General features: G+C 55.0%; 1 protein-coding gene across 1 annotated transcript in view; it reads left to right on the plus strand.

The window, feature by feature from the left end:
* Positions 1–1,601: 1,601 nt before the first annotated feature.
* MN1 (MN1 proto-oncogene, transcriptional regulator) overlaps positions 1,602–21,446 on the plus strand; it is a 43,798-nt gene continuing 23,953 nt past the window's right edge. The window contains exon 1 of the mRNA XM_004429843.3: positions 1,602–6,128. Within this exon, the coding sequence (XP_004429900.1) occupies positions 2,405–6,128 (3,724 nt within the window). The 5' untranslated portion in view covers positions 1,602–2,404. The remainder of the gene's footprint in view (positions 6,129–21,446) is intronic.

The following is a 21,446-nucleotide window of genomic DNA, read 5'->3' on the forward strand; positions in this document are numbered from 1 at the left end:
GCCTCGTGCTATTTTATGGCAAGGAAAACGAAAGACCTTCTCCCCCTTCCTCCCCTACACACACTTTAGGGAGGAAAACACACACACACACACACACACACACACACACACGCAGGCACACAGAATAAACACCTCCTCTACCCTCCATCACCTCCAACTCCCAACTTCTAATTGCAAGATAGATTTCAGCCTCAGTAGGGATCAGGAAGATCTAAACATTTTAACTAAGATTATTGGGATAAATATTTCATAAAGAGCAGGGCAGATATTAAATTACTCCTATTGATTTTAGTATCACAACCCAATTCCGTTCCTTGGCCTCTTCAGTTTAATTGATCTCTTAAGGAGGCCAACCTTGCGCCCGCAGAGGGTCTGGGCCTTGGCCGGGATGCTCGGAGTAGGGTGCTCGGTCCGCGCGTGCGTCCTTGGCGCGAGGGTCTTCTCCGGGTTCCCAGCTGCCTCGCCGGTCTGGCGCTGGTCTCATCTGATGTGCCCCCAATAAAGTGGCCGAGTGGTCATGGCTCCTCCTGGCGGAAGCCAGCGACTGAGAACCGGGAACCCCAGACAGTGGGGATAGGGAACAATTGTGCGCGCCCTAGTGAGGGAGAAGCGAGCAAACGCCCGGGTCGTTCGAGGAGAACCCTAACTTCGGGGTTCCCTGTCTGCTTTCACCTCCAGGAAAATCTGAGGGCCAGCTAACTTGGGCGCCACTAGTAAGCAGACAGCGGCGGAGAGCCGAGGGTTCGCCCCAGAGCTGAAGCGCAGCCGTCACTTAGAGACTTTCCGTGGCGAGTCCGGGAGCTTTGCCTGGCGACCCCATTGTCTGCGCGCCCCGCACCGCTTACCGCCCACCTCCCCGCCCCCTGCCCACCCCGCAGGCCTCGCTTCAGTTGGGGGTGGGGAGTTGGGAACTGTGTAAGTAAAGGGGTGAACAAAGCCAGCTCCCGCCATTCTCCGCCAGCACCCTCTCCAGCCCGCCGCGCCAGGAGGCCAGGGCGCGCCCCCAGCGCACTGGCGCCGGACCCCGAGGCGACACCGGCGCGAGGGACCCAGGAGCTGGCGGAGTGCGGGTTCGTGGCGGGGGCCTCAGCAGCCAGCACCCAGGACCACCTTAAGAGCGAGCCCCGCCCCGGACCCGGAGCTCGGGCTGCGCTGATTGGTGCAAATGTAATGGCTGAAATTGATTGCTGAAATGCAAAACTTGTTGCTGCTTCTCCCGGCGTTGGGCGAGACGCAGACACAGAGAGGGGAGCCGAGACCCTCGGAACGCCCCAAGCAGAGCCCCCCCGCCAGCCAGGAGAGGGGTGCGCGGACCCCCCAGAGGTGCCCCCGCCCCCCCAATCCGGGCTCCGAGAGCACAGCCGGACCGCCTTAGCCTGCTTGCCCAGCGTGGCCCCCCAACCCGCGTACGCCCCCCTCCCCAGGTCCGAGGGGGACTCGCGAAGCACCTCGGCGCGGAGGCAGGGAACCTGAACCTTGGAGCCAGCCAACCCCTCGTCTCGCTGCCCGTCCGCGCCTGGAACGGGGCGCGGAGACCTCCGCGAACTCAGAGACCGAACAGCGGAGGACAGAAGCGGCAGGCAGCGGACGTGGCCGCGAAGCGGCGCGCCGGGGTGCAGCGCACCCGCCGCGGAGCAGGGGAGCCGCGCCTTCCCCCAACCCTCCGCTCCAACCCCGGGCGCCCGCCGCCTCCCCAGCTGCGCTGAGCCCTCGGCTCGGGGGCGGGCACCGGTGATGCCGAGCGGAGCCTCCAGTCCTCCGACCCGCTGAAGAAGCAGTAGCCGCTTGCTCGGGGCCGACGGGGACTGTGCGACCGGATCGTGCTTGGAGGAGGCTTGGGTTGCGGAGCGCGGGGACTCCGGGGGGAGGGGGGAGGGACCGCTCTATCCGTGCCCCGGCGCCAGCCACCGCTTTGAAGGGTCTCCCTGCCCGGCCCTTTAGCGGCTCCGCCACGGACTCCGGGAGGCTTCCGGCGGCGTCCTGGGGCTCCCCACCCGATCCGATCGGACTTAAGAAGGTGATCGCTCTGCTCTCCCTCCCTCTTCCCGCCTCCTTTCCCCCACTTAACTTTTTGTCTCCACTCGTCCGCAGCTCCGTCCCCTCTCCGCAAACCCACCCGCGGCTGTGCCAAGCCCCCGGGGCATGGGCCCCCCAACACGGCTCCTGGAGGCCCCGCGGCGCCGCAAGATGTGAGAGGCCCGCGTGGGGCAGAGCCAGAGCTTCGGGAGAGGAGCAGAGAGCCCCCAGCCTCCACACGCCAGGCGAGGTGGCGGTGCGCGCTGCGCCCCCGCCGTGCTGAGCGTCCCGGAGCGTCCAACCCAGGGCCGGAACGAGTAGCTGGCCGGAGGCGCGCCGCGGAGAGCAGGCTGTCATGCCCTATTGATCCCCCCGCCCCCCGCCAAGTATGTTTGGGCTGGACCAATTCGAGCCCCAGATCAACAGCAGGAACGCTGGCCAGGGCGAGAGGAACTTTAACGAGGCCGGACTAAGCATGAACGCCCACTTTAAGGCCCCGGCTTTCCACGCCGGGGGACCCCCTGGTCCGGTGGACCCTGCCATGAGCGCGCTGGGCGAGCCCCCGATCTTGGGCATGAACATGGAGCCTTACGGCTTCCACGCGCGCGGCCACTCGGAGTTGCACGCGGGGGGGCTGCAGGCGCAGCCAGTACACGGATTCTTTGGAGGCCAGCAGCCGCACCACGGCCACCCAGGAGGCCATCACCCCCACCAGCATCACTCCCACTTCGGGGGCAACTTCGGCGGCCCGGACCCAGGGGCCTCGTGCCTGCACGGGGGTCGCTTGCTCGGCTACGGCGGCGCCGGCGGCGGCCTGGGCAGCCAGCCGCCCTTCGCAGAGGGTTACGATCACATGGCAGAGAGCCAGGGGCCTGAGAGCTTCGGCCCGCAGCGACCCGGGAACCTTCCGGACTTCCACAGTTCGGGCGCCTCGGGCCACGCCGTGCCTGCCCCATGCTTGCCGCTGGACCAGAGCCCTAACCGAGCCGCCTCCTTCCACGGCCTACCCGCCTCCAGCGGCTCCGATTCCCACAGTCTGGAGCCCCGGAGGGTGGCGAACCAAGGAGCCGTCGACTCGCTGGAATACAATTACCCGGGCGACGCGCCCTCAGGACATTTCGACATGTTTTCGCCCTCCGATTCCGAGGGGCAGCTGCCTCATTATGCGGCTGGTCGCCAGGTTCCCGGGGGCTCTTTCCCCGGTGCCTCGTCCATGCCCAGAGCTGCAGGCATGGTGGGCTTGTCCAAAATGCACGCCCAGCAACAGCAGCAGCAGCAGCAGCAGCAGCAGCAGCAGCAGCACGGCGTGTTCTTCGAGAGGTTCGGCGGGGCCCGCAAGATGCCCGTGGGTCTGGAGCCTGGAGTGGGCTCCAGGCACCCGTTAATGCAGCCTCCTCAGCAGGCCCCGCCGCCCCCTCAGCAGCAGCCCCCGCAGCAGCCCCCGCAGCCGCAGGCGCAGCCGCCGCCGCCTGGGCTTCTGGTCCGACAAAATTCGTGCCCGCCTGCGCTCCCGCGGCCCCAGCAGGGCGAGGCGGGCACGCCCAGCGGCGGCCTGCAGGACGGGGGCCCCATGCTGCCCAGCCAACACGCGCAGTTCGAGTACCCCATCCACCGGCTGGAGAACCGGAGCATGCACCCTTATTCCGAGCCTGTGTTTAACATGCAGCACCCCCCTCCGCAGCAGGCGCCCAACCAGCGCCTGCAGCATTTCGACGCACCCCCCTACATGAATGTGGCCAAGAGGCCGCGCTTTGACTTCCCGGGCAGCGCGGGCGTGGACCGCTGCGCTTCGTGGAACGGCAGCATGCACAACGGCGCTCTGGACAACCACCTCTCGCCCTCCGCCTATTCGGGCCTGCCCGGCGAGTTCACGCCGCCTGTGCCCGACAGCTTCCCCTCGGGGCCACCCCTGCAGCATCCGGCCCCGGACCACCAGTCCCTGCAGCAGCAGCAGCAGCAGCAACAGCAGCAGCAGCAGCAGCAGCAGCGCCAAAACGCGGCCCTCATGATTAAGCAGATGGCGTCGCGGAATCAGCAGCAGCGGCTGCGCCAGCCCAGTCTGGCTCAGCTAGGCCACCCCGGGGACGTGGGCCAGGGCAGTTTGGTGCACGGCGGCCCGGTGGGCGGCTTGGCCCAGCCGAACTTTGAGCGTGAAAGCGGCGGCGCGGGCGCGGGGCGACTGGGCACCTTCGAGCAGCAGGCGCCGCACTTGGCGCAGGAGAGCGCGTGGTTCCCAGGGCCGCATCCACCGCCAGGTGACCTGCTGCCCCGCAGGATGGGCGGCTCGGGCCTGCCCGCTGACTGCGGCCCTCACGACCCCGGGCTGGCACCGCCCCCTCCGCCGGGCGGCTCAGGGGTGCTCTTCCGGGGCCCTCTGCAGGAGCCGCTGAGGATGCCCGGAGAGGGCCACGTGCCCGCGCTGCCCTCCCCTGGCCTGCAGTTCGGGGGCAGCCTGGCCAGCCTGGGCCAACTGCAGTCGCCCGGGGCTGGGGTGGGGCTGCCCAGCGCTCCCTCCGAGCGCCGGCCCCCGCCGCCGGATTTCACCGCGCCCGCGCTCGCGGGCCAGCCTGGTTTCCCGTTCGGCGCGGCAAATCGGCAGGCCACGCCGCACAGCGGCCCAGGCGTGAACTCGCCCCCGAGCACGGGTGGGGGCGGCGGCAGCACGGGCGGCGGCGGCGGCGGCGGGGGCGCCTACCCGCCGCAGCCTGATTTCCAACCGAGCCAGCGGGCCTCGGCCAGTAAGCTGGGCGCGCTCTCACTGGGCTCCTTCAACAAGCCCAGCTCCAAGGACAACCTGTTCGGCCAGAGCTGCCTGGCTGCGCTCTCCACCGCCTGCCAGAACATGATTGCCAGCCTCGGGGCCCCCAACCTCAACGTGACCTTCAACAAGAAGAACCCGCCCGAGGGCAAGAGGAAATTGAGCCAGAACGAGACCGAAGGCGCGACTGTGGCCGGCAACCCGGGCTCGGATTACTTCCCCGGAGGGACTGCTCCTGGGGCTCCAGGGCCCGGAGGCCCGTCGGGGACCAGCAGCAGCTCCAAAGCCTCGGGGCCGCCCAACCCGCCCGCCCAGGGGGACGGCACCAGCCTCTCCCCAAACTACACCCTGGAATCAACGACGGGGAACGACGGCAAGCCGGTCCCCGGGGGCGGCGGCCGGGGACGGGGTCGCAGAAAAAGGGACAGTGGTCACGTGAGCCCCGGGACCTTCTTCGACAAGTACTCGGCAGCGCCGGACAGCGGGGGCGCGCCTGGGGTGAGCCCAGGGCAGCAGCAGGCGCCAGGCGCAGCCGTCGGGGGAAGCTCCGCCGGCGATGCGCGCGGGGCGCCGACGCCTCATGAGAAAGCGCTCACATCGCCATCGTGGGGGAAGGGGGCCGAGTTGCTCCTGGGGGACCAGCCGGACCTCATGGCGTCCCTGGACGGCGGGGCCAAGTCGGACGGTAGCTCCCCGCACGTGGGCGAGTTCGCCTCGGACGAAGTCAGCACGAGCTACCCGAACGAGGACGAGGTGTCTTCCAGCTCCGACAACCCCCCGGCCCTGGCCAAAGCGAGTAGGAGCCCTCTGGTGACAGGCTCGCCCAAACTCCCTCCCCGTGGGGTGGTCGCCGGGGAACACGGACCGAAGGCACCCCCGCTTGGCCTGGGCATCTTGTCTACCTCTACCTCGACCCCTGACAGCTATGGCGGCGGCGGCGGCGCGGGCCATCCGGGCACGCCGGGCCTGGAGCAGGTCCGGACCCCGACCAGCAGCAGCGGTGCACCGCCACCCGACGAGATCCACCCCCTGGAGATCCTCCAGGCACAGATCCAGCTGCAGAGGCAGCAGTTCAGCATCTCCGAGGACCAGCCCCTGGGGCTCAAGGGTGGCAAGAAGGGGGAGTGTGCCGTCGGGGCCTCTGGCGCGCAGAATGGCGACAGCGAGCTGGGCAGCTGCTGCTCTGAGGCCGTCAAGAGCGCCATGAGCACGATCGACCTGGACTCGCTGATGGCAGAGCACAGCGCCACCTGGTACATGCCTGCTGACAAGGCCTTGGTGGACAGCTCGGACGACGACAAGACGCTGGCGCCCTGGGAGAAGGCCAAACCCCAGAACCCCAACAGCAAAGAAGGTATATGCACTCTTTCCCTGTCCCCTTCTGACCCCTGGAGACCCGCCCACCCCATTGCAGGCCTCAGCCTCCCAGGCCTTGAAGGCTTCATAAAAGAAGGAGGTCCCTAGAGGTTAGGAGAGCACAGGGCTGCCAGGTAGATTCTAGTTCCGCAGGGTGATAAGAACCCAGATGGCAGTCCTTTGGGGATTATTGTAGAGTCCCCCCTCCTCAAGTTTTAGCTGAGTTGCTGGTTGCTCAGAGGACCAAGTCCCTTTCCTTTCACACTAGACCCTTCCTCATCCTCAACATTCAGGCGGGTTCCACTTTTTAGGAGTTGTGTCCCCCCCTCCTTCCTGGCAGGACACCTGGGAAGTTGTGTTAATGCCTCTGCATCTTCTCCTAGTCAGCCAACCTCCAGCTTGAGTTCCCTTTGGTGTGCCAGCATCTTGAGAAAAGAAAGTTACCAGCTCTGGTGTCGGCAGGCAGCATCACGCAGAGGCAACGCCTAATTTGACATTTGTTCCTAATGAATAGCTGTTTTGTCTCTTCTTAACTATTAGAGTTTCATTGAAAAACTGGAGACCTGTGGGGCTGGTAAGAGACAGGCTGCCTTTTCAGGGTGCATCTCCTTGACATTTGGTGGGGGGGCTGGGGTTGGGGTGGAGTCTGCTTGGCAGAGACCAGACCACTCAGCCAGGGCATCATTTGTGTATGGGGATATGGATATATATTCTTAAGACACAAAGGACCCGCGTTTGTCAATATCTCGCCTGGCTTTGGTGACAGATGTCCGGTCCCTGCTCTCGTTTGCATTCTGAGCACTCCCTCCCTGCCAGGCCTAGAGGCCTTTAAGGTGGTGGGATAGGGGTTAGGAAATGGACCGCCATGGCAGTTCAAGTCATAACAGTTTTTTTAACCTAAAGATGACAGGGCTGCAGTAGATATCCACTTTATTTTATTGGGGCCTTTTTTTTTTTTTAAATCCCCACAGATAATGGCTTCTTAAAATTAGGTAGCATCATTTTTTTTTTTCCATTCCTACCTTTTTCTTTTCAACCCTAGTTGAAGCCCCTTGGTTTCACCAGGCGGAATATTACCATGGAGCCAGTGGCTGGCGATTTAACCTTGTGTTGTAAAAAATCCGTCTCCGGATTCTTGCCCTCTCCTAGAGTTCTTTTCCTCTGACTTGGTTTTTCTCCTCCCCACATCCTGCCATCTCTTGACTCTGGGTTTGAGGTGAGCGTAGGTCTTGGGAGAATGGGATGGGGGTGGGCGGAGGGAGGAGGAGGAGGAGGGGAGGCGCAGCCGGCAGGACTTGGGTGGCTCAGAACTCGGGGCTTTCTCCGCGGCGCCCCCGTCCCGAGTAGCTCAACCGCTTGGGTTTTCTAATTCATGAATGCGTCCGCACTGCTTTTCTCTTTGTTCGCCCACTGCCCAGCCCGGGACGCGGCTCTCTCATTTGAAGCCGCGTGTTTAGCATGCACAGCAGACGCTGCGGCCAGCATCAGCATTCTCCAGGCTTCTCCCAGGCAAGGCCATAAATTGGTTAGTTTGGGACCCTCCACTTCTTCTCCTCGCCGCCCCCCTCCTTTTGAAAATGGAGTTGGACACAGCATCCTGCTTGCTCGGCCCCCCTTCTCTTTTATTTTCTTGTACACATCTCGGTCCCGCGATCAATAGCTGGTTAGCACAAATCCCAGCCCCTGTCACTCTTACCTGGCTTGGCCTGGCTGCCCCTCCCCCTCCCCCTGCTCCCATCCCCCCAGTAATTAAGAACATATTGGGCAAAATGGGGTGAGAAAAGTTTAAAAAAAAACCCGATTTAGAGAATTAATAAAGAAAAACCAGTAGCACTTTGCCTGCGAGTCTTTTGGAGGGCCTTAGACTTAGGGGGAGAGGAATTGAGTGGTTTTAATGAGATTTTTTTTTTTTAAGGTGTGGCACCACTCCCTTCCCCGTCCAACTAATTTTCCTTTACAGGAAAAAAATGGCAGGCTGCGAATGAAGAAATGTCATTAAAGAGATGTTTTGTTTTGTTTGTTTCATTATCACAGTCAGAGGAGGGAAAATATGTTTCTGGAGACAGATGCTAGGCACTTTAAGGTTGATTTCCCCTGTAAGCTGAACGCCCTCCCCTGCCCAGGGGAGGACGGGGACTTCCTTCAGGCACCGGGTTGCGGGGCTGGCCGCCTGAGAAGCCTCGGCAGGGACATCCACTTGACCTCTTTTGTTTTCCACTGTGTGATGTGGGAAGGACAGTTTCCTAGATAAAGCCCCGAATTGAGGTCACTCGCAGCTTCTGTAGCCTTGGGGCTGCTAGTTAAGGCTTTATAAGGTATCTGCATCCGATTTCTGCTCCCTTACTGGTAGTAAATAAGGATGATTAAACTTTTCATTATGATAACACCCCACAGTTCCATCTGTACATGTTGTATAAATAGGTACACAGAGCCTTCAACAGGCCCCCGAGTCCCCTGGCTGAAATTCAGAGTGAAGTGTGCCACTTCAAAACAGACTTAAAAAATTTTTTAAGTAAAACATTCTGATTTTCCTTAAGCGCAGGCCCACGGTCCCATCAGCCAGGAAGCAGTGGTGTCTCGAGCCTTTGAATGTTCCTTCTCTAGGTTCCAGCCCTAGCAAGCACTTTCTTTCACCTCCCACCCGCCCCCCCCCAGGCAAAGCTCATTTTTGTAATGATATTTTATTTTGTCACGCCATAAAACACACCAGTACTAATGTGATTAAATATTAACACCGTTTCTGAAATTCTTCGCTCCGATGACAAAATACTAGTCGGTATTTAACAAAATGATCCGTGCTCGGATTGGAGAGAACGGATAAGTCTTCAGAACTGCACAAGCCATGTAGCCACTGGGACGTGCCCAGATTGTCTTATGGGGTTTAGATGTCCTTTGGAGGGGAGGGGATTTGACTGGCAAGTTGCAGTTGTCGAAAAGTCTAGGCCAGAATCACATGTGATTATGATTTTTTTACAGGAAAGTCAGCCTTTCCAGATTATGCTTCCTCTGACTTCTTAATCAACCCACCCAACAACTTTTATGTAATGAAACTCTCCATCTCATCATGAGATTCTGTTTGCACAAAGTGGAGTGGGGGAAGGGTGAGGTAGTGCAAAGAAAAAAAAAACAGCCTGAGTTTGGGCCTATTCAGACGTCTGTTACATCAGTGAGGATTACATAAATTTGAAATTAGTTTGCAGAATCGTCCACCTATGTTTGTAATAGGTGTGTGGCTATGGAGGAATTTCAAAAGAGATAGAGGAGGAGAGATAATGATAGATTGTAGATAAAGGATATTAAGTCTGAAAAAGTGTGTTTTCCCCTCTCCTGCCCCTTACAATCTTCAAAACTTGAATTAACCGTATTGTGCAATGAATTTATCCTTGCCAAAGTTCCATTCTGTTGGTTGCTCTCTCTCTTGAAGTCCAGAGCAGTCTAGAAATGCTCTTTCACACACGTTGAAACGGGAGAGGTCTCTGTATGTGCTCTGCATGCAATCCAGCCCTTTTTGGAAGTATGATGTTTTTACAGTGATGCGGGAGAAATTTTTGGAATTTCATGCTTCTCTCAGTGTTCCAATTGGAATACAGTGAGTCAGTGCTGAGAAATACTAGGCAGGCAGGATTTGAACATTGAATTTCCTTAGATGTGGGGCAGGCTTGAGGGAGGAGAGGGCATCCTAGTGCTGTTTTTCTGAGTCGTTCTCCCCACTCCCCACGCCGTGGAGAGAATTTTGAAGGCTCATTCAAACTTGTTTTGGGAAGGCAAGGAGCCTTGCACTCCCGTTTCCTCGAGAAATCACCCAGCCCGTGCTGCATGCCCTCCTGTGACTTCTGCGCCTCCGGAAGATGTAACCCAAAACTTCACAGGTGTTAATCAGGAGTAATATAAACAGAGAGGAGCCCGCTTTGTGCAGCTGAGGGTAGGGCCTGCCCGCTCCCTGGCTGGTCCCGGACACACTACTACTGTTCTCTGGTGCTTGTTTAATATTTCATGGCTGTAATAAACCTGTCTTCTTTGCCCGCCTCCCGACATAAAACCCCAACCTAGCTCACATCTACAATTATACATTTCTACTAAATATTAATAAGGGACAAGGATGTTTTAAGGGGCTGAAGCTTATCGGTATTGAACTTGTCATGGTTTCTGCCCCTGGATTATCCTGGCTGTTTTGATTTTAAATAGCCACTGCCTTCTAATATGTAATATATACTTATATATCCTTATTTATATAAATATAGACAATTTTTTGTAGATTGAAGGCCATTCCTCAAGGATAGCTTTCTTTCATATAAATTCATTTAGATTTCTTTCGAGGCCCCTTCAGACCGGAAGTAAGACACTGTTGAAATGTGCTTCTGTTTTATTGAGGTTTCTAGGAAAGGAGCGAGGGTTGGTTAATCTAATTTCTCTTCTAGCAATGAAATTCTATGATTCCTGATATGATTTTGTTTGCCTGACAGAGGTATTTAAATTTCCACAAAGAATCTTAATAGACCCTGAATATACGGCTGCCCTCGCCAAGAAGTTACTTGATACCCTCTGCTGATATAAAATATACATCTTTAATAAACAGTACGGGAGGACCAGGTGAAATTAGAGGAGGGAAATTCTTCCCACTCTGGAAGAGCAAACTTGAGTGTATCCCTGGGATTTCACAGGCTCTCCCAAACTCACTCCATGCTGGAAGATTTAGCAAAATCACCTTTCTCTCCACTTGAGTGACAATGACATCTGGTGGTGTTCTCTGCTCTTTGCCCAGAGCATTGAGGAGGTAAACACTCCTAGTAAGGAATACTATATTTACCTCTGTTTGGTTAATTTTAGAGATTAAAAGGCTATAGCTTTATGTAATAGGATCAAATGTCCGGAGAGTGTATGTGGGCAAGCAGGCGTCCCAAACACATTACAACATAAAGGCACCACACCCTCTCATGCCAGAGGGCACCTGGGTCTCCTGGGGGCCCCCTGTGACCAGTGGGTGCACCTTATAGCCTTCCCTCCCTGCACCTTGCTTGTTCCGCCCAAGCCTTCAGTCTGGAGGGGCCGGAATAACCCAGCTTCATGATTTTGACTCAAGTCAGGGTTTTGACATGCTGAGCGCTATGTTTGTTTCAGGACGATGTCTATTTTTAGGCATGTCTTGGGTGGACAGCTTTGAGTGTGGGTTTTGATTGCTAGTGGTGGAGATGTTGATATATACATGAGCGCGTGATTGAGAAGAGAGACATTTGGGGGAAAATTTTGAAGTTTCCTCGGCTTCTCGCACACGGTGGAGCCAAATGAAGTGGTCTTGGGGTCGGCTTGAAAGAGCACGGCCGAGGTGGGTGTCGGGTCTGGGTCTCTCTGCAGCTCACGGGAGGAAAGTGGGGCCCCACGCAATTCGGATGTGAAGGAGCGCCCCTCTCTATCCCCCTCACCCCACCCTGGCATACACACATATGCATATGCATGGCCAAGAGTATTTCCACCAGATCATCCGGGTACTCCTCCACTTTATCCTTAATCTGCTCTCCTAAGGCGAGTGGGGAAAGAAGCTAAACCTTCCGTCTCAATGGCCTTGGCTGACAGGTTCTGATTCTGTAAAGGGCTGAATGAGCACAGGTCCTAAAAATAGAGGGAGGACTCTGAAGATCCTAATTACGAAATCTCGGCCTCCCGGGCCTCCCGGGCTGTGGGTGACTTTGATCTGGAGTATTTCGGTAGCAGACACACGTCGCCCCTCGCTGGGTTTCGTGCGTGAGCGTGCGTGGAGGTGTTTCTCTGGCTGAGTCCAGCTGACACCACTCTCCAGCCAGGAGAGGAATCTTTGAATCAGCGCCGCCCCCCCCTGCTCCCTGTCTCCCCCTTCCACTTGTGGGAAGTGGACGCTGCTTCTCGTTTATGGAAATTCCTCTCCTTTATTGTAATCTTTTGGTACCAACGACGTGGCGAGGACGACGCTGGGCTTTCGAATTAGTCACAGCCTGGTCTTCAGGGACCCTCTGTGTCCTGATGCACAACAGCTCAGCCGACTGTCCCCAGCTGAGTGACACTTGGGCCCCAAGAAACCGTGAATGGGACCCGAAGGAAGAGATGGTTCTGGGACCCTGGCACATTTTGTCGATGGGTCACCGAGTGCAGAAATTGCCCTGATCATTTTTGACGATGTGACCACACACACATCCAACAGGCAGCCTCATCTGAGCCCTCAGGTACTTTAGGGTGCCAGTGAGAAGACACCCTGTGGGTGTGCACTTCAGGGAGCTAAAACACCAAACTTATTCTGTGACCGGGATGGAAAAGCAGAGTTAAGTTGAATTGACTTGAGTGAGGAAGGGTGTTTGAGAGACATCCTTCTCTGGGGGTGTGATCATTATAGGACGCGGAGGCCTGCTTTGTTTGCTGGTCTGCATTTTAATCAGCGGCCTCTGAGGTTAGGGAAGCAAGTGGAGAGTCTGCTCCCAACATGGTGTTTGCCCAGAAAGAACATGGGGCGGGGGCAGCGGAGAAACTGCTACAGTTTTCCCCGAATCTTGAAATCCAAGGACCTGTTTCTAACCCATTCCTGATAGCTTCAAGTTTGGGCCCTACAAGGCCACGTTGGATTGGCACCCATGGTCCCTACGGAGTGCAGGTCCGTTGTAGCCACAGTGTCCCCAATTCTCATTCTCCCTCTTGGCTGAGAAAGCTGGTGGGTTTTCGTAATCACCGCTTCCTTGAGAAGCTGGATCAGAGAGAGAACTTTATAGCGATCGTGTGCATATCCTTTCACGATTTATACATCATGGTATGGACCCAAATGCCCTTTAAACATGAAGCAATTGAATTTAACAGTTCGGAGGTCTGGTTCCGTTCACGAGAACAAATTGGCTCTCTCTGAATGTCCCAGAAGGAACATCTTACATGGAATAGACTTGTCCAAAAAAGGGGAAAAGCCCTCAATAAACATCCCAACACAGACTCCCATTGTTAGGGGAAAGCAGGTTTTTATGTTCTGATCTTTAAAGCTCAAGGGTCCAGTGAACTCGGCTCATCCAGCTTCCCCTGGTAGGACCGGCTGTGTGACCGCTAGCCTCCGCCTTCCTTCCCATCCTTGACCTCCCTGTGGAAGATCTTAGACTCCTCATGAAATGTCTGGCCCTGGGATTCCGTTCCTTCGAGCGGTCTCTGCTTTTCTGGGCTGTGGTCTGACTTAGCCGAGCTAGTGTTTGGTTTGGGTGAAGGTTGGTGTGCTGGACAAGAGGTTAGGGAACCAGGGAGACCCTCTGTCAAAGGCACACTTGGCGCCCATTCCCACGGATGATCTTTGGAAAATCGAGTGCTTTGAAGACACTCGGGAGGGAACCAGGTCTTGCTTTAATCCTGCATGTCTCAAAAACTATCTCAGCAGTTACTCAGAAATAGACGGCTGTTGTCACGCCGTCGGAGGAAATGCCAGCTTTGGCGCTAAGGCCCTTCGCGGCCTTTTCCCCTGCAGCCTGTCTCATGAGAACTACGTGGCCCAGAGAGGCGTTGGATTCTGAGGATTTAAAATTAGTTTTTCCTTCTCATTGCTGATAATAATTTAAAAGGTGTTTGGGCACACAGATGTCATTTGATCTTAAAGCTTGGGGTCAAAAACCTCACTGAAGTGACACGGTCTCAGGCCTCTGTGACGCAGCTGGCTTTGCGTGGTGTGCCCGGGGAAATCCGTCTGCCCCGAAGTTGAGGGCCCCGGTGTGGTGATCCTGGTCGTGTTTGGGAGCTCCCAGAACGTGAGGTGACAGTTAATGAGTGAACTCCTCCATACACGCACTTGCACATGCATGCACACTTGCATACGTGCACACACAGACACAGACACACAGGCACACACACTGTGCTCCCTGTTCATCCAGGGCAGGCCAAGATGTCAAAAAGATATGACCCGTTTTAGTTACCGTGAAGCCGCGTTTTCAGACGCCCTTGGATCTTGGAACACAAGCATTGTTGAATGATTGGCAAGACCACCAGGAGTAAAATACTTCTGAGGGACCATCTGATGATCAGAGAGGGGGTGGGGGCATCTGCAGAAAACATAGCCTGCTTTGAAATCCCCAAAGCTCAGCCTTGCAGAGAAAGTGCGGGTTGGAGGAGAATTCGCTGAGAAGGAAGCGGGTTCTACCCTGGCCGCATGGGCTGTTTGAAAAGTCCTTGAAAATGGTAGGGCCCGAGCCCTGATGTGGATGCTCTGCCCTGCTTTCCCATGAGCTGGAAGGCAGAGAGGGAACACCCCTAGTTAGGAAGACTGGATGGAGATTGGGGTGCAGTTTATTTTCTCGGGGGGTGGGTAGTAGAGGGATGGATGGGGGCAGGAGAAATGCATCTGTATGAGTCGAAATATAATTTACTGATACTTGGGGTTCAGGAGTGGAAAACAATTTATAAGTGTGGAAGTCATGTATACAGCACCTCCTGGGCGAGACTGGGGGTGAGTGAATTGCTTGGGGGCCAGTGTCGGCCATCGCACAGGACGGAAAGTTCTTGGCCGAGCTCTCCCTGCTGGGCCTGGGGCTTCCACATGACTGCAGATGTGTGGGGGAAATAGGTGTGGAGGACCCAGCCTGGGACTGAGGACCGCATCATGGGTCTGTTAGCAATCAGGGCCCCTTTCTGTTTAGTTAGTGGCGGAGGCAGGCATGTGGGGCTGGCGGGGATGAAGACCCAGACAGGCCCCGGGTGGGTCAGGCCCTCTTAATGTGACTGTGGCCAACTTCTCCTGCAGAGGAGCTGGCCCCGTGAGGCCTTGTGCAGATGCATCGAGTTTTGCAAGTGTGCCCATATATTTCCATAAAAGAGGGACGATGGGGGTGGGAAGAAGGAGAGACCTTTCCCCTGGTGACCCTGCGAGGTGACCACTGAGGCGTCCCTCCCAGCACGGAGCCCCTCCAGGGATATTCTTGGCTTTCGCAGACCTTGCAGGCAAGTCCCACTGCCTTGAAAGGCAAGCAGTGCCCTCCCACACAATATATGTATTTTTTCTTTTTCTGAATGGTAGGCAAAAAGGGAATGAAACTAAGGGATGAAGTCAGCAAGAGGAAGGTTTCCCTGACTTGAGATAAGCCAAGTGTGGAAAGGAGCTGGAGAAATTAGAGTCTCCTCTTTCCCCCCCTTCTGGGGACCCCCGGGCCAGCCCTCAGCAGCCCTGAGTGCTTTTGTAGCGAGGCCTAATTGCCTCAAAACAGACTGACCGTTTTCATCCCCTGCAATGTAACTGTTGGTGGTTGTTTAGAATTTGAGGGAAGGGAGCCTGTGGACCAAAATTTGGCTTTTTTAAACAGCAGCAATTTCACGATCCTTATGCCGTGACTATTTCTAAATTGTCTGGGCATAAAGCTTTGGAGGCCTTTGGCTGGTTTCTGCTCATGTGCGTGCACGCTCGCACACACACCCACTCATGCACACACACAGACACACGCAGGCCTGAGAAGTCCTAATAAGAAATGAAAAAAATAGGTATTCTTTTTTTCCTCAAGAAGCAGCTCATACAAAGTTTTGGCCCCGTTCGGTTTTAAGTAGAAGCTTATTGATCTCAGTGTGGTCAATTTTTGCCGAATTTGTAATCCTGTTAGGCCTCTGGGAGAGGCATGATTAATTTACTTGTACATTTCACTATTTGGGGGCAGTTTAGTTAATAAGCATTTATTTTATGCTCGGTGTGTGTGAAGCATTTTGCTGGGATTACAATTGTGTGTGTGTGTGTGTGTGTGTGTGTGAGCTAATGGGCCTGCTCACCCATCACGGAATAAAGAGAGAGGTTGCAGTTCCCGCCACCTCCCCAGGACAGAGAGAGGACGAGTGGCCCCTTCAGCCATCACTTCTTGAGGAAGCTGGAGGAAAAGCCCAGTCATCCAGCATACCCAGCCTCCCAGAGCCTTGGAGACAGCCAAGGAACATGGGCTTTCTTCTCCTGCCTTGGTCCCCGGAAAGTTTCAGAGCATTAATTCTTAATTGACTGGGAGCTGAGCACCGACACGGAGACGAGTTAGGAATCTTCAGCCTCTTCGGAGCACCTTCCTTGCTGCTGCTTGACAAATGGTGGTGCTGGGGTGTGTGTGTGTAACTTTTAGAGAAACGCGTGGTTTGACTTCCAAAGAAGGAAGGGAAAGTATGCATAAGCCTTGAAAGCTGGGAAAAGAAAAAACAGAGCAAAACAGCCTGCAGCTTTGGCCTTTCCGAACACTGAGTCTCCAAAGGGGAGCGTGTGTCATTTTGATGATGCAGGCTCTTCAGCCGGGCGTCTCTGGGTAACCCCCACTTCCTCCCTCGGCTCCCCCACACTCTTCCTATCTCTCTGCTTCCAGATGATGGGTTAAAATTCCACTTCTATTTTTTTTTTAAAAAGACAGGTTTTGATCATAACCATTTCAGAGCAAAGGCTTTCCCGAGCACCCCCACCCCCCATTTGCTTAATTCCCTGCACATCAGTTTCCACCGAGCACTCGCCTGTGCAGAGCCAGGGCCGGACCGAGTATTTTCGGCTCCGAGCCAGCCTGAAATGAACTCGAGTCGCTGAGGAAACAGGCATTTGGAGAGATGAGGATACAATTTCTTTTTTTATGTGGGCCCGTTAAAGTCTAATGGACATTGGTGCCTGGCCTTAAATTTGGAGAGGGTCTTTATCTAACCCTTAAAACCAGAGTCGTTTCCTGTAATTACGACACCCTAGGCCAGACCACTAAATCTTCCAGAAGCTCGTCTGGAAGACGGTGGCGGTGGGGGTGGGAGGGACTGAGGGGCACACCTGTTACCTGTATCAGCTATAATTATGACATTTCTGGACTCCTGGTTTGAAAGGAAGAATTTCTGGGCCCAGCCATGCCGGAAGAGAGCGGCCCGAGGCGTTCTGGCTCATGGCAGCGAAATCGCAGGGCCCCACGCTCGGTGCCCATCACAGCCCCTGCATTTCCTTAATGAATTAATTTAGCTCCCCGACATTTGGTATTAAACAGTTATTTTGGGAATCCAAGAGAGAAAGAGCTGAAAGAGCTAGAAGACTTTTTTTTAACTTTTTGGAAAAAAGAAAAAGTGTTGCTTTTCGAAGTTGGAGAGGTCCAGGCGTGCGCTGTTGTGGGGGCGGACACGTTTGGTGGGACGTGGCAGAATGTGGCAAAGCGGCCTGGCGCCTTCCCCGCCTGGGTTTTTGCTTGTCTATGGAGGGGATTTTTCCCTTGTTAAGTATGGTGGAAGCCACGACACCCAAACTCCATGCAATTTGTTTGGAAGTGTTGTTTAGATTACTCTCACTTTTTCAAATTGAGAGAAACTTAGTTTAATGGGAAAATAGCAGTATTACTATCTTGATGTGTTTGCTTTCACATTTAAAAAGAGTTTTTTTTCATCTCCTGAATTGCATCCTTTCCTTGTTTGATGCAAACCTGTGAGTGTGTGTGTGATACCAGCGCACGCATCTGTACACACGCAGGCAGTTGAATGGTTGCAATCATGCAACCAAAAATCAGTTGCAATTTTACATCTGGCTGAAGGGACCCAGAGCATTTGCTTTTAACTTAAACCATCTTGTCCCTTCCTCCCCCATCAGCACACCACTCCCAACACCCCCCCGACCCTCAGCGATATTTATTTCTTCCTTAAAAAAGGAAAGCCGGGCCTGTTTGCTGAGGTTCCTGTTGGAATAGGTTTTCAGGAGTTGTGTTAAATGTGTTTGAGGGCGATTTCAGCCCTCAGCCTGGTCGTCCCAGTACTAATGGTAGCAGGGCCTATTATAGAGAGGCAAAGAATATAGTAAATGGCTTATGCAGAAAAACCATTTAGATAAAAATGCAATTTTCCCTTCTGCAGAGAGTGCTAAGAATTAATAGCACATTCTTTCTAAATGGGTATTTTTATATTATATTTTTCTCCTAATGAAATTCTTTTCCCAAACAGGAGCATGTTTCATTTTAAACTTTGGAGTGAAATGGATCTGTTTTTAAGCCTGCACAAACTGGTATCCCACTTGCCAACAGGCCCCTTCCCTCTCTACTCTGAGCCCAAGATTTTGAAGTTAGATCCTGCAGAGCATGGAGATGGCGGTTCTGTCTCTTCCCTGTCCACATTAAGGCCGGCAACAGGGAGAGGGCTGGGTTTGCCCACAATTTGGTTATTTCTTCCTTCTTCCTGGGGTGAGTTTGAGGGTGTTTGGTGGGTTCAACAAATTGAGAAACTGGTCCTGAAGTTTGAGCTGTTTGTGCTGGGCGCCCCCACCCCCTCTGGGTAGGATGCTCGCCTCTCTTGCCCAAGGAATTTCCCATCATCCTCTTGGTGCATCCGTTTCTGCCTTTTTCACTACTACAAGGGAGACCTGGGTGCCCCCATGCCTGCTCCTGATTACGTGGCAGCTGTGAAAGAGGATGCTTTTAGCCTCCAAGCATCCACTGAGGGATGGTTCTGTGGGCAAGCTCTCCCCCAGGGCCTATGTGGCCATTTGGGGAGGAGAGGAAATTCAGAACTTCTTAGAAGGCTGCCTTCATGCATTCCAGCAGAAGTCTGCGGCAGCATCGTTGTGGAAAGTCCTTGAAAGCTTATTGTGCTGGCTGCCATGGGCCAGTGTCTGCTGACCAAATTTTTCCTGCCTTGGGTGTTTATATGTGGAGATACAGGATAGACTTGCGTTGGCAATTTAGATGTCCAGACGGGACGGCCGTTGAAGCTGCAGGGTTGCAGTAGATGGACATTCCAGAAACACATGCTTGTAGTTTTCACTATTGAAGTGGCATTAAGGTGAAAGTTTAGCTAACATTTTAGAATGGGAGAGAACTCCCATTTTTGTGCCCCTTCCCCACAACATTTTCCAGCTGAGAGATCTAAGACCCAGAGAGGGCAAGTACCTCAGCCAAGGTCACACAGCACAGCTGCAGAACAAGGGTTGGACCATCGCTGACCCTCAGCCTTGGCCTTCTCTTACTACTTCTTGACCCCCTCACCTGGGAGCTAGGATCTGATTGTGCCTGGCTATGACTTGTGCAGACCAGGGCCGGGGTCTTACCAGAAAGCACGATGACATGCGTTCCGGATGACAGCAGCACTTGTTCCCCTTCCTCTTACGGAGGGGGACATTGTATAGGAGACAGTTCTTGACTTGGGGAAGCCACAGGAGCACCGGATCCTGCCAGACGGGTGGCCTAGTTCAGGCCTGGCCCTTCACTCTTCTGAGCTGTGTGACTTTAGCCACTTCAGTGCTGCCAGCTTGGTCTCCTCCTACAATTGGAAAAAGGAAAAAAAAAAAAAATAGTGCTGACCTCAAAGAAGTATAGTGAGGACTAAATAGCATGATTTTAGCTAAACAGGACTAAATAGGGTGATTATAATAATATGTTAAGAGCACAGACTCTGGAGCCAGGCGACGTGGGTTCAAACCCCAGCAACGCCACTTCCTAGCTGTGTGATCTTAGGTAGGCTGCTCAACCTCTCTGTGCCTCCATTTTCTCTTGGGTGAAAGGGCATAATACTAGTTCCTACCTGCTGGGACTCAGAGGATTTGGTGAGTTAATATATACATGAGTAGATACTCAGGAGACCACCCCATACACAGAAAGCGCTGTGCCGGCACCAGCTTTTATTGACCACCTGCTGTATACCAGCTGTTGCATATGTACTGTCATATGACCCTTCGAAGTGCAGGGTGGTGGTGCTGCTCTGGTCTGTCCCGCCTTAGGGGTGAGGAAATGAATCACAGAGGGGCTGTGTGACTCATCCTCGGCTGTCGAGTGGTGCCAGCTGGAGGGGAACCGTGCCAGGCTGCACATCAGACACTTAGCACAGGGCCTGGCCTGGGGCTTGCTCAGTAGATGTTACCGTGTCACAGGGCAGGGCTGGGCAGCAGCAATCTCAGGCCTCACTGTCGGACCCTCTCCTTGTGGGGAGCGCTCAGACCCTGTGTGGCCCTTGCTGTGCTGACCCCAGCTGGCGGGGTTGGCCGTGGTCGGGCCCAGGTGGCTGGCGGCGGGATGGCAGCACCGTGGTCCTTTTCTTCCACCTGACAGCTCTCCCGGTGCGCTGGAGGACCAGTTCCCTGATCCGCGTGAGTGATGGTCAGCCTTCTGGTTGAAGGGATTCGTGAGATGAGCCAGCCCTCGGCCTCTGAGCACTTTGCCAGGAGCCCATGCCAGCCATAAACAACCTGGGAGTTGGCAATAGAAGAATTAAACCCTGTGTCTGGCACCCCAGGTGGGGCCTCAGGAACCTGGCAGGATTGGGCTGAACAGCGAGAGCGAGAGCGAGAGCGAGCTACTGAGCTTGGAAGTGATTGAGCATCTCTGCCCCAGGTGAGGGTGGGAGCGTTTAGGAGTCACAGGCCTGGGTTCAAATCCCAGCTCTGCTACTCATGTGCTGTGTGGCCTTGGGCTGGTGGGTCACCTCTCTGAGTCCCGGTTTGCTCACGCGCAGCACAGGTATAATCCCCGTGCCCCTCTCAGAGGGTTGATGAGCCCTGTGCCCTGGGCTTGGGGATCAGCCGGAGGGGAGTCATTGTCTGTTCCCACACTGGATCCTTTGCTAAGTCACGGCAGCTCTCCCAGCCTCAGTGTCCTTGGCTGCAAACTGGGGAGAGTAACACCCCTCTCTGAGGGCCCTGGTTGTGGTCCTCACCCAGGGACTATGTGACCCCCCCCACGGGGACACTTGGCAATGTCTGGAGACATTTTTGGTTGTCACAACTCCAGGGAGGGAGGGTGCTCCCTGCATCTCAAGGCTGGAGACCGGGGATGCTGCTAAACGTTGTACAATGCACAGGACCGTCCTTGTCCCCATCCTCCCCAACGAGGAATTATCCAGCCCCAGACGTCAAAAGTGCCAGGTTGAGAAACCTGAACTACAGTGACAGGTTGAGGTTGGGCTCAAAATAATACTCAGAACATGGCAGTAAAGTCTGAATTCAAAAGCGCCTGGAGTATTTATTCATTCAACAAACACATATCAGGCATGTACCACGTGGCAATGCTGTTCTAGATGCTGGGGTGCAGTGGGACCCAGACAGACGGAAGCCCCTGCCCTCACGGAGTTTACCTTCTTGGGGAGGGGACAGCTCGACAGACAGACAACATGCAAGAAGGATGTCACAGAGTGAGGGGGCTGGAACAGAGAATTAGATGAAGGGGATGTACGTGCATGAGAGTTTCTAGACTCTGGGCCACTAGGGAAGCCTCCGTGAGATGGTGACAGTTAAGCTGAGACTTGAATGATGAGAAGGAGCCAGCCAGGGGTGTGCTGGTAACTTTCAACAACCGGCTCTCTGGGGGAGGCGGGGAGAAGCTCCTCTTTGTAGCGTTTACTGATTCCCCTGGTGAAAATTCTCCCGCCGCAGCCGACCTCCAGC

Source organism: Ceratotherium simum, chromosome 35, assembly GCF_057802395.1.
Source record: "Ceratotherium simum simum isolate JZ-2026a chromosome 35, ASM5780239v1, whole genome shotgun sequence".
Taxonomy (NCBI): Eukaryota; Metazoa; Chordata; class Mammalia; order Perissodactyla; family Rhinocerotidae; genus Ceratotherium; species Ceratotherium simum.